The sequence below is a fragment of the Coenobita brevimanus genome, chromosome 27, assembly GCF_032717465.1.
Source record: "Coenobita brevimanus isolate Jiangsu-jjx chromosome 27, ASM3271746v2, whole genome shotgun sequence".
NCBI classification, from domain to species: Eukaryota; Metazoa; Arthropoda; class Malacostraca; order Decapoda; family Coenobitidae; genus Coenobita; species Coenobita brevimanus.
The window spans coordinates 16,773,637-16,787,080 of NC_136980.1; the positions used below are offsets into that span (position 1 = coordinate 16,773,637).

Genomic DNA, 13,444 nt, shown 5'->3' on the forward strand with positions numbered 1-13,444 from the left:
AACAAACTACATATTTCAATAAAAAACTAAAGTGATTGCATTTATTTGTTAGTACTGGTGAGAAACTTATATACTGCACTCTATTTTTTTTCCCATTGCTGTAACTTAACCGTATAGGGGAACACTAAAGTTGGTGAAGAATACAAACCTAACAAACCATTTATCAACACTGATCTAACTCTGATACCTGTAATTTCTGCCATGTAATATAATATTGTATATATATTCTTCTTCTATGTTATATACGGTACTTAGCCTCAAATGTGGGGAAAAAGTAGCAAAGTACTGTGACTTCATAATGGTAGCACCCAGTGCAACTGCTACATGATCAACCGTACAATTGAACTGCATGTGATATATTTCAAGAAGCACTCAATTTCTTGATTTTTCAATGCCGTCATTGACACACACAGATACTGTTTGGCTAGAGGCAGACACTTACAAGCTTCCCCTCAAATGTGATGACTATAACACTGAGCTGGCTAACACATAAACTTTAATATTGTTGCCGTTTCAAAAAAAAAAAATTGAGAAATTATACAGGCAGTCTGAAATAAACCTAGGAGCACAATTTATTATAACTCCAAATTTTAACGCACGACATCGCCACCTCACCACCACAGATGTTTTGTTTACTTGTACGAGTATCCGCTGACAAGAACGTATAGTTTTGTAAAATATTCTGAAGAGCCCTGTATTTCTCATAGATTTTAGCTTACCAAAGAAAATTTTATTCTTAAATTATTCAATGTTTATGAATGAAGAAAAACAGCTATCTTATTTATGAATATTTGAGTTTGTTACATGAAAGGTTGTGGCGTTTATCCTCCTGTCACATTCCAATACTCTTTTACGCCATATTAAGGTGAAGAAAGCCTGGAGTGAACAGCAAATTTATTTATAGTACGAAAACAAGAACGTCAGACGCTCACGTTCGTAAATACTGGCGTTCAGTTTTTATAGTACGGCCCTTAGACGATTCCGGTGTTGTTTCTCCATCACTTCCCACCTCTGACTTGCCCCTGGCTACTTAAAAAATTCTTAACCTAGTGTATTTTCTGATACTACTTGCCTCAGTACTGTGAAAGCGCATGGCCTGATTGAGTCCCTCCTGTTGTCCTCAAGAATTGTGTTTCCGTGTTTACACCCTGCCTAAGTAACTTCTTTTGCATTGTCTATAAACCTGTGCCTTTCCTTCCTGCTGGAAGCTTGCTCTCATTCAACCTGACCCAAAGAAGGATGATCTTTCCCATCCCTCCGACTATTGCCCAATTGCCTTAACATCCTATGTTTCAAAAGTTTTTGAGTCTAGTCTTGTCTAAAAAAAAATGTTAAAGCATCTTTTCTATTGCAACCTTCTCTCTGATCGTCAGTATGGGTTCTGCCAGGTATGCTCTCCTAGCTATCTTCTCACCGACCTTTCAGAGTCCTGTTCATCCTTCCTTCGGGACTTTGGCGAAATCTTTTCCATTGCACCTGACATCTCAAAGGCTTTCTATCGAGTCTGGCATAAATCATTAATTTCCAAACTGCCATCTTACAGTTTCTACCCTTTTATCTGTGCCTCCATCTTTAGCTTCCTTTCTGGTCGTTCTATAGCTACTGTTGTAGACGGCCACCGTTCTTCCAGAGTCATCAATAGCGGTGTACCTCAGAACTCAGTTCTATCAACAACTCTCATCTTTTTAATCATCAGTGACCTGGTAAGTTGAACATCTAACCCAATCCACTCATATGCTGATGGCTCCACCCTTCACCTTTCCATTCGCTTCCCGCAGCGTCCATCTCAGCAGCCTTTTCAACAAACAAGGGATGAGGCTATGGCACACCTAATACCTGACTTGACACTTCTCTGATTTGGATAAAAGTAATCTTGTTGTTTTTAATGCATCAAAAGCTCAGTTGTTACATCCATCAACCCAACAGAATCATCTGCTGGAGTATCCTCTAAAATTTAACAACATCCAGCTCAGTCCTGCATCATCTATAAACAAACTTGGGGTTTCGTTCTCTCGGGATTTATCTTGGAAAAGTCATATTGTCTCTCTTGTAAAATCTGCTTCCAAGAGATTGGGTGTGTTGAGCCGACTCGGTGCCTTTTTTACCCCTGCACAGTTGGTGACCACACACGAGTTTTATTCGCCCCTGTGCAAAGTACAATTCTCATGTGTGGGGAGGCTCCCCACATACAGCTTTCCTCAACAAGGAGTAGTTAAAGGCTTTTTGTCTCATTAACTCTCCTCCTCTTACTGGCTCTCTTGAACCTCTGTCCCATCGTAGCACTCTTGTATCTTTATCTCCTTTCTCTCACTACTCCAATGGTCACTGCCCCTCTTAACTGTCTGCCTGAATTCCTCGACCAATACGGCTGGCGCATAAAACCAGTTTAACAACAAACTCCCATCCCTTTCCTGTCTAACTCTCTAATGCAAGATTTAACCGTTACTCCCAGTCCTTCATGTATGCAACAGGTCAAATTTGGAAATGTTTCCCTCTTGCTGTATTTCCTACTTCCTATGATCTCCAGTATTTCAAACACAGGCTGTCAAGGGATCTCAAAATTAATGGATCTAAAATTTCGTTTTCTGTTATCTTGATTTTTTTTTCTTGGAAGGAACAATTTGCAGGTTCCTGGCCTTTGTTCCTTCTTCAATGCTTTCAGTTAGATAGATAGATAGATAGATATAGAAATATAGATATATAAAGTGTTTCTGCATATATAGATAGGTAGGTATAGATATAAGTGTGTGTGTGTGTGTGTGTGTGTGTGTGTGTGTGTGTGTGTGTGTGTGTGTGTGTGTGTGTGTGTGTGTGTGGTGATCACATAGCTTTTCCTCCCGTCACCTCAACACAGGCCCCCACCATGTAGCTGCTGCGCTCGCTCAGCAGGAACGCCACCACTTCAGCCACTTCTGTGTTTGAAACAAATATACCATATATAGTAAATATAGTAAATATATCAAAATTAAATAAGACGAAGAAACAGTACAGACATTTTCAAAACTAAATAAATTTATTAATTTCGTTCGGTCTGTCCATTACCAACAACTGAAAACAGGGACCTGGATGTAAATCAACGATTGCGTGTCGTGTTCTGGGGTAATGTTTGTGTGCTTTCCTTCTCAGTCACACTTGTATGTGTTTGTGATTGTCCCTCGCCACAAACTACTGCCCGTGCATGGTGGGTTAAGCACCCAAATCAGTTTCCTGCCAACTATTTCTTCCCCTGTCCCCCTCCATCCTACCGATTTGGTGGTTAGCCACCAACATCTGGTTCTTCCCTTCTCAGTCACACAGGCTGTATCATCGTTAGAGGGATGGCCTGAAAATTTAGACAGAATGTGTTGAGTATGATAACAATGGAGCGTTTTGACTGAAGCCATGATTTACCAGTCTTGTAGTGTGATTCTCCTTGCTTACTGTTTTTTCCTCAGACAATCCTCCCAAATGCCTCTCATTATACAGTCAGCTCTCATCTTCTTCCTCTCATCTCTTATATACCAGTGGTATCATTTCTAACGTCACTCTAGCCTTGAAATTATGTCATGTAGCCATGCTTTTGAAGTGAAAATACTATTGCAGTTTCTAGAAATGAACCGTAGAAAGGTTCTAGAACAGACCTGCTTTTTCAAACATTTGATCTAACAATAACCTTATGATACACTGGTTATAAGTCAAAGGCCAGCTTAGAAGCGTGCATATTAGTAGACATTTTACAAGGACAAATAAGGAAGACGCGGTTCTTTCTACTCCCCGTAAACACTCGGGCGCCCAAAACCACTGAATATCCTAACTGTGTCAAGCATTTACCTCGTCACAGTACCCTTTTGAAGGATGAACTCTGGCAAGTTGCACTGACAGAAATATGTGAATGTCATTTATGGGGGGTTGAAGAGTGGGTGTGTTAATGATGTCTGTGGTGAATCTGAGATGCGGATGTTTTGAGTTTTAGGTGTGTCTGGAGCATGTCTAAGGGGTTTGTCCAACAAAATATGTGTTGGGATGTGTCAGGGTGCTGGATACGGTCTGGGTGGGTGCAGTATTGAAAGGTTGGCTGAGATGAAGGCACCTGATGGCACCAAGCTGGTAGTCACAATTTCAGTGATTGCTTTCTATGCCCATTGATGACTACATTTTCTTTCATAATCATAATGTGATGTGTATCCGTAGATGCATAAGAAAGTGGCATGCCTGGCAGAACCATTAATAATGAAAGAAAAGCATTTGGGAGCCGAATGCTAATCGCCCGCCAGAATATGTTGTTGGCCAAGTTACAAGCGCGGTCCTCCCCCGGGGGGCTCCGTGGTGCGGGCCCCGGGGACGGATGGCGGCGCCCTCGGGGCCAAAAGGGGGGAGTCTGGGGGTCAGCGTCCTCCCCCCCCCGGGGGACGGATGGCAGGACGCCTCTTCTGGGGGGCTGGGGAGCGCCACCCCCGGGGGAGACCCGGGGACAACGCCACAGCCGGAGGGGCAGGGTGGCCGCACCCCACCGGGGGACGCGAGTGTACCACGGCCCCAACGGGGGCGCAGGGGGAGGCGGCCTCCCGGGGGGTCTGGAGATTTTGGTTATGTCTTGATACCCTGAAGGTTTCATGTTGATAGCTCAAGCAGTTCATGAGATATAACGGTGTTAAAGGTGGGCGATAAAAACTTGTTGACCTTTAGCAGCCATAGGTCACCATATGCTTGACCCCGACGGCCCATTTTCGAACTCGTCCAAGATTTTGGCCATATCTTGATGCTCTGAAGGTTTCATGTTGACAGCTTAAGCCAGTCAAGGGATATAATGGTGCTAAAGGCAGGCGATGAACACTAGTTAACATTTGGCAGCCATTTTGGTGACCTTAATCTTGACCAAGTCTGTTCATTTATTAACCCATGCAAGATTTTTGCAATGGATTGGTACCCTGAAGGTTTCATGTTGATAGCTGTAGCTGTTCATGAGATATAATGGTGTTATAGGAGGGCAACAAATACTAGTTAACCTTTGGCAGCCATTTTGGTGACCTTGACCCTCAACCCGACTGCCCATTTTCGAACTCGTCCAAGATTTCGGCCATATCTTGATACCCTGATGGATTCCTGTTGATAGCTCAAGCCGTTCTTCACACACACACACACACACACACACACACACACACACACACACACACACACACACACACACACACACACACACACACACACACACACACACACACACACCAGGCCCGTAATTTTCAACACATTTTTTGTGGGGGGGCTAGACAAAATGTAAGCCTATATACCTTCGTACTAGAAACTTATCATTAAATCAGAGCGCTTCATTTTGCAGAACATCCGATATTTTTCAGTCTGATTCTACCTACAAGTTGATGTTTAATGAGGCAAGTATGTTTAGTGATTGAGCTGGATGTGTAAATAAAAGGCTTCACTTTCTGCCAGTCTGAACATTGAGCTCAAACTGTAACCAAGTTTAATAATTTGGCCATCCTACATTTATGGTGTAGTAAGCTGCACCCTCATCAAGATTGTTCCTACACGCCTGCGGTAGGATTCAGGTTGAAACATACCGCCCTGCCTTTATTCTTTTGGAAACGATAAGATTATCAACAACTAAGTACTAGTCTATTATGATTTAGTTTGTGATCAGTTTGGATCAGAATTGGAAATATTCGATCAAACACGCGTAGAATTGTTGGCATTTTCAACAAAATCACTCCAAGTTTTTCTTCCATTTTATTTTCATATTCACCCTTATAAGTCCAACGTTGTTTTCTTTCGTATTAAAGTTCACTCATCTTCCATATCATAACATGTATTTGCCCCCCCTCCCCCACACACACATTTGCATTCCATCATAAAACCCTTGATCGTAAAGCATACATATTCCACCATACGATACGCACAAAATAAAAACATTTATTCAACATGCCAGACACGAGCAAACATGGCTTTTCTTCTCTCCGTTGTGACAATAAATTCGTTCAGAACCGCCTTCAGATCAAGAGTGTCAAGTCTCAAAGAATGAACACTCAGCATGTGGTTTAGCCGGTTGTAGGCCATTGTGCTACTCAAGTCTCTCAATCTTTAGTGTTACGATAACAAAACACAGAAGCATAATTATAAACACATTAGAGAGAAAATAAACTCAGGCCAGAAGGCAACAGACAGCTATCGACAACGTTTGGCGAATGACAAGAACAACATTGCCACACAACGTAAACATTGAAAAACATGTAACACTACCACTGTGCATCTCAAATAGTTGTGCCAACAAGATTTATGATAGTATTCGACATATTGTATCATATTTTACTTACAAACTTGGTCAGTGTCATGAGTTGTTACTGAACCCCCAATGTTAGGTGAAGTTTTGACAAATTAATATACAGAATAGCCCCCCTCTAGCCCACCCAGAAATTACGGCCCTGCACACACACACACACACACACACACACACACACACACACACACACACACACCATCCAAGTTCTGTCCCACATTTACCACCATACATACTGCCAAGTACACAATTTACAAAACACCTCAAACTCCACCCACACCCTCATTCGACACAGTCACTCAGGAGGAGAGAGAAAGGTTAAAAACAACATATTATCATCATAATCATCCCAACTTCTTTTTCCCATCCAAGGATAAAGGATTAACTGTTTATAGACAGTGCAAATAAATCTCTCAGCTGACCACAAGTAATTTTCTCATAACTCTTTCTCTTTAACCATTCAAGACAACTCTCTTTTTCCCCTTACACTCATACGTCTCACTTACATCACCATAACCCCATTTCTTACACCTTTATCCATCATTACACAGACTCACACACTCACACTTACTCACACCTCTCACCCATACCTACATCCACATCTCCATTGACACTTACATTTATACCCACCTTCACCCACACCTGCCTCCACCCACACTCACACCCACACCCATATCCACATCCGCAATCGCAACCACCAAAGCATCACACCCACACCCATGTAAACTCACATCCATCTACACCCACACTTACTTACACCCACACCCACTACACTCACACCCACTTACACTTACAGTCATGCCTACTTACCCACTTACATCTAACTTATGACTACCTACGCCACCACCCTCACACTTACAATATCCATTTTACTCTCACTTTCCATCTGTCCATCCTCAGTTTTGACTCGTAATAATAGACTATGTCACCCAGGGATGAGTGAGGCTGCCCACTCTCATCTTAAATGTTAGAACCAACTGCCTAGCCCCGGGCTCTTACGCTCCGCATGGGGCAACACAGGATTGGATGATGACGATGATGATGAATAAGAGACTAACACTAGGGCACGATGCTAGTCTGATGCTAGTCCGAAGAAGTGATATATACAGTATGCTAAGCCATAGTATCGTCTTATATACTGACCTACGTAAAGGAAATCGCAAAGGGAATAAAAACGTAGGCCAAATTAACGTGAAAGGACTATAACATCCACTGATCCAGGGGCGGGCGATAAAAGGCAGTTGACGAGTGAACTGGGGACAAAATATTCCAGGAAGAGCGTCTTCATATCATCTCTATCTGTCTATATACCTAGGCTGCTTCCCCCAAGGAAAGGGAGGTAGCCGAGACAGGACGACACACTCCCCATTTACTCATCCATTCAAACACATTCATTCGAATCTTAGCCCGAAAGGGGAGAACGGACAGATCTTCACCGCACCACAACACACAAGGGTCAACTGCGCAATGCAATCAGTGACATCCGCAGCAGGGCCCGACAGCAGAACTGGTTTACCACTGCCACATCATAACAGACCCATCCCTTTACCCGCACCTGACCTGACTAGCCTTTGTATAAAACTTGAATGAAACAATACATGGCCGCAATTATTTCTTATAATCAAATATTGCATGATAAAGGCGAGTAAATTATGAACGAGCAAGTAAATTATTAACATGAAATTTAAAGTTTAATCAACGATCAAAATGGAGCCCCCGAACGTTGACAGAAGTTTGAAACGGTGGTGGGTGATTACCCAAACTCAAATTCAAATCCAGGACATTACGAGTGTTAAAAACTAAGCGGCACACGTAGGGATGGAAAATTTAAATCCCCACTGCAAGGTTCACTGGTGGACGGAATCTGGCAGCTTGAATCCGCCCAGCCCAAATTTTTGCATTACTGGAAAAGTGTCATAGTACACAATCGAAAACACTGAGTATTTAAGATTCCTCAGGATGGGAGCTGATGACAGAATATCATTGATCATAATACTAAACAAAATGGGACTAAGCACACTTCCGGTGCCCCGTGTTCGTGGATAAAAACATCCGATGGTATGTTATAAGGCAACTGGCAGAGAAAGTTCTGTCTCTCAAAAAATGGAAGTAAATCATGCAAATTACTTCTTAAACCATAAGCACAGAGCTTCATTGGTATACCCTGTCGCCACGTCATGTCATATGCTTTACAGATGTCCAAGAGCACCGCTATCATGAATTCTTTCTTGGCAAATGCTTCCAAAAATGCAATGCTCCAAATTCATTAAATGATCTAGTGTACTTCTGTATTTGCAGAAGTCAAATTGATGATTATTTAAAAATTTCTTCGACTCTAAAACAAGAAAGAGCCTGTTATTAATTGTTCGCTCCCTGACCGTACGTAGACAAGGATTCAACACAATTATATGAAGTGAAATGGGATTCATAAGACAATAAGTCTGTTTGGGTATCGGTATCACGTGCACAAAATGCCATAAGTTTGGGAATATTCGAGACACGTAAAACTCACTGTAAAATGCCAACGGCTTAATCAGGTTGTCCTGATGAAGATGCTGGATCATAAAGTACATGATAGAATCTTGTCTAGGACTGGTGTCTTTACAGGATTTTAGGGCAAGGATAAGTTCATCCACTGTAAAGTTTTGGTTGTAAAGGAAGACTACGTCTTCTGTGGTAAGGTCCAATACTCATAGCTCAGCCGTGCTTTTATTGTCATTGGAATGCTTTTTTTTTTTTTTTTTTTTTTATGCGAGGAAGAAGGAACCAAAGGCCATGAGCCCGCAGTAACAGTTCCCTCCAAGAGAAAAACAAAATACAATATAGAGCCAAATTCAAGATCCAATCATTTTGAGATGCCTGGACACACTGCGTTTGAAAGACTGGAGATCATAGGCAGCAGGAAATACAGAAAGAGGGAGACAGTTCCAGAGCTGACCTGTTGCATAAATGAAAGACTGGGAGTAACGGTTAACTCTTGCATTAGAGAGTTGGACAGAAAAAGGATGAGAGTTTGCTGCCAGACGGGTGCTACGCGCCCGTCGTAGAGGTGGAGGAATGCAAGCAGACAGTTCAGAAAAGCAGTGATCATTAAAGTAGCGATAGAAAAGAGATAAAGATGCAACAGTGCGGCGAAGAGACAGAGGTTGAAGGGAGTCAGTAAGGGGAGGAGAGTTAATGAGACGAAAAGCCTTTGACTCCACCCTATTGAGAAGAGCTGTATGTGGGGAGCCTCCCCACACATGAGAGTTGTACTCCACACAGGGGCGGATAAAACCCCTGTATAGAGTCAACAATTGTGCAGGGGTAAAGAAAGAGCGGAGTCGGCTTAGCACACCCAATCTCTTGGAAGCAGATTTTACAAGAGATGTAATATGATCTTTCCAAGATAAGTCCCGAGTAAATGAAACCCCAAGCATGTTCAAGGATGATGCAGGATTAAGCTGAATATTATTAAACATTAGTGGGTATACCTGTGGAAGATTTTGTCGGGTTCATAGGTGTAAGAACTGAGTCTTAGATGCATTAAAGACAACCATATTATTTTTACCCCAGTCAGAGATACGAGCCAAATCAGACATTAGGTGTGCCATAGCCTCATCCCTTGCTTGTTGAAGTAACTGTTGAGATGGGCGTTGCGGGAACCGAATGGAAAGGTGAAGGGTGGAGTCGTCAGCGTATGAGTGGATAGGGTTAGATGTACAGAATAGAAGATCATTGATGAATAAAAGGAAGAGAGTTGGTGATAGGACAGAGCCCTGAGGAACACCACTGTTGATAGATCTAGGAGAAGAACGATGGCCATCTACAACAGCGGCTATAGAACGACCAGAAAGGAAGCTAGCGATGAAGGCACAGATAGAAGGATAGAAACCGTAGGAGGGCAGTTTGGAAATTAAAGATTTATGCCAGACTCGATCGAAAGCCTTAGAGATGTCAAGTGCAATGGCAAAGCTTTCGCCAAAGTCCCGAAAGGAGGATGACCAGGAGTCTGAAAGGTAGGTGAGAAGATCGCCAGTGGAGTGTCCCTGACGGAACCCATACTGACGATCGGAAAGAAGGTTGTGATAGGAAAGATGCCTTAAAATTTTTCTATTAAGAATTGACTCGAAAACTTTTGAAATACAGGACGTTAAAGCAATTGGATGATAGTTGGAGGGTTGGGAGTGGTCACCCTTCTTTGGGACCGGCTGAATGAGAGCAAACTTCCAGCAAGAAGGAAAGGTACAAGTTGACAGACAAAGGCGAAAGAGTTTGCCTAGGCAGGGTGTAAACACAGAAGCACAGTTCTTGAGAACAACAGGAGGGACCCCATTCGGCCCATATGCCTTGTTAGTACTGAGGCCAGTGATGGCAGAAAATACATCAACTGAAGACATTTTAATGTCAGCCATGAGGAAGTCAGAGGGGGGAAGTGATGGAGGAACACCACCGGAATCGTCTAAGGTGGAATTGGAGGAGAAAGTCTGTGCGAAGAGATCTGCTTTATCAGTAGAAGAAATAGCTACAGAACCATCAGAGTAGAAAAGAGAAGGGAAGGATGATGAGGTAAAGTTGTTAGAAAGATTTTTGGCAAGATGCCAGAAGGAGCGGGAAGAATTCGAGTCGGAGAGTTGAGAGCATTTAGTATGGATGAAATTATTTTTAGTAGAGCGAAGAACAGACTTAGCACGATTCCGGGCAGAAACGTAAAGATGATGTGATTCAGGGGTGGGTTGGCTCTGGTACCTTTTGTAGGCCCTCTCCTTGTTGCGGACAGCATTAGAACAAGCGTGATTAAACCAAGGCTTTCTTGCATTAGTCAAAGGATATGAGAAAGGAATGTATGCTTCCATGCCCGAGAGAATAACCTCCGTAATGCGCAAGGCACACTCAGATGGCTCCCGGCCACGGAAGCAATAATCATTCCAGGGAAAATCAAAGAAGTACTGCCTGAGGGCCTCCCAGTCCGCGGCTCCAAAATGCCACAGACGACGTTTCACTGGAGGGTCCACAGGCCGTACCGGAGTGATAGGACAGGTTAAGGTAATAAGGTTGTGATTGGAGGAGCCCAACGGAGAGAAAAGATTAACAGAGTAAGCAGAAGGATTAGTTGTGAGGAAGAGGTCAAGTATGTTGGAGCTCTCACCAAGGCGGTCAGGGATACGGGTAGGGTGCTGTACAAGCTGCTCTAGGTCATTAAGGATAGAAAAGATGTAGGCTTGTTCACCAGGTGGATCCGTGAAAGGAGAGGAGAGCCAAAGGTGGTGGTGAACATTGAAATCTCCAAGAATGGAGATTTCAGAGAAAGGAGAAATGGATAGAATGTGTTCCATCGTAGAAGTAAGATAGTCGAAGAATTTTTGATAGTCAGTAGAATTAGGGGATAAGTAAACAGCACAGATATATTTAGTCAGAGAATGACAGGAAAGCCGAAGCCAGAGTGTGGAGAATTCAGAAGAATCAAGTTCAGGAACACGAGAGCAAGATAAGTCGTTGCGTATATATACACAACAGCCACCTTTGGCTTTGAAATGAGTATAGAGAAAGTAGGAGGATGCAGAAAAGGGTTTGCTGTCAGTTGTCTCAGACAGCTGAGTCTCCGTTAGAAAAAGAAGGTGAGGTTTAGAGGAGGAGAGGTGGTGCTCAACAGAGCAAAAGTTAGAGGAAAGGCCGCGAATGTTGCAGAAATGAAGAAGAAGAGAGTCAGACCGTGGTTCCAGGCACCCTGAGTCGTCACCGGGAGACGGGCAGATGGTGGGGGCATTTATGGTCCCCCCCCCTGGGGACTCCGAGGCTTGATAAGACGACGCCATTTTGGTAAATTTTGAATAGGAAGTGTAGTGTGTACTGTGCATGTAGTGTGGTGAAGATAGTTAGAGAAATTTGTACTGGAGAGCATGCTGGCCTACTCTCTGTGTAACTGAGACACTGAAAAAGTTCAGCAAAGGGGGATGGTCAGGAACTAGTCCTGAGGGCTGATGAAACGGGAGCTCCAGCACTCCCTGTCATCAGCTTTCCATCCACCTGGGTGTAATTGGCTGAGCTACAATGAGAAAAACTCCTGGTGAGGATGTTATCCACATCCACGGGTTCGTCATGTATGTTGTCCATCTGCAGTGTAGTCATGGGGTTATAAGTGCGTTTACTATATAGTATTTTAATAGTGTACTGGACTTTAGTCACTGTGGTAAATCGATTCACTGTGGACACACAAGAACGACAGGAGTCACATTCAGCTCTTCTATTTATTGTCCTTGTCTCAGTCCTCGCTTGCTTGTATGCAACAAAGTTTTCCTTAGTCGACTGACTATCACAAGCCTTCTATTGCGTTTCCTTAATGATGTTGGCAATCCAGAGTACAATAATGATCTCTCTGCTTCTCATGAATTGAAAAAGTCTTGGGAATAGCAGTCTCAGCCACATGTAATATAGATTTAGTAAAATTTTGGACCTTTACATCTATTATCTCCCAAGATATATGTAAATAGGCGACACTTGAGAAAGATCCCCAGTCTGCTTTCTTAACCTGCCGTGTCCCAATAACATATGGATACGCTGCAACTTTTTGTCATGCTCAGTCCCGATAATGTATCCATACATTTTGCAATTGTGAGGACCATCATTTGCACATTTTTAAAAATTCGTGCGTGATTTTTGGTACATATACGTGGGACACCTTCCTCTACACGCCGCCAAGAAGGGACACTGCCTTACCCAGCGACCCCCTCTCCCCTGGCACGCCATTGTCTCGGCAACTCACCTGTTAGCAGTGATCTGGCCAGTAAAGACATGTCGTGCCATGGTACGAAATTCAAGGCAAGAGTGATTCCCCAGTTGATGACGATGTGGAGGACAAAGATTACGTGGCGCCAGAGGAAGAAACGAGCAGAAGTGATGAGGAGGTAACATTGCCAAGGAAGGTGCAGTATGTTGATGCATTCAGTGAGTGAAACAACACTTATTTTGCCTATATTTTTGTGTGAAAAGCAATATATTCTTGTACTACACATAAATTCGTACCAAATGAACAAATATCTACTTATTCTGAGTTGTTTGCAATAGTTACCGAAACCATAGAAAACGCGACACCTGCAGCGTGGATCCAGAGAACACGGTACCAAGTGTGTGGAGGGTCACCTGTTTAGACTGTTTCTAAGCTCAGGTGAGAACTTTTTCTCCGAATTGTCATTGTTTCTC

General features: G+C 43.0%; 1 protein-coding gene across 1 annotated transcript in view; it reads right to left on the reverse strand.

The window, feature by feature from the left end:
- Positions 1-2,820: 2,820 nt before the first annotated feature.
- The window catches only part of LOC145394476 ((3R)-3-hydroxyacyl-CoA dehydrogenase-like), a 71,867-nt gene continuing 61,243 nt past the window's right edge, over positions 2,821-13,444 (reverse strand). The window contains exon 6 of the mRNA XM_080268330.1: positions 2,821-2,912. Within this exon, the coding sequence (XP_080124456.1) occupies positions 2,821-2,912 (92 nt within the window). The remainder of the gene's footprint in view (positions 2,913-13,444) is intronic.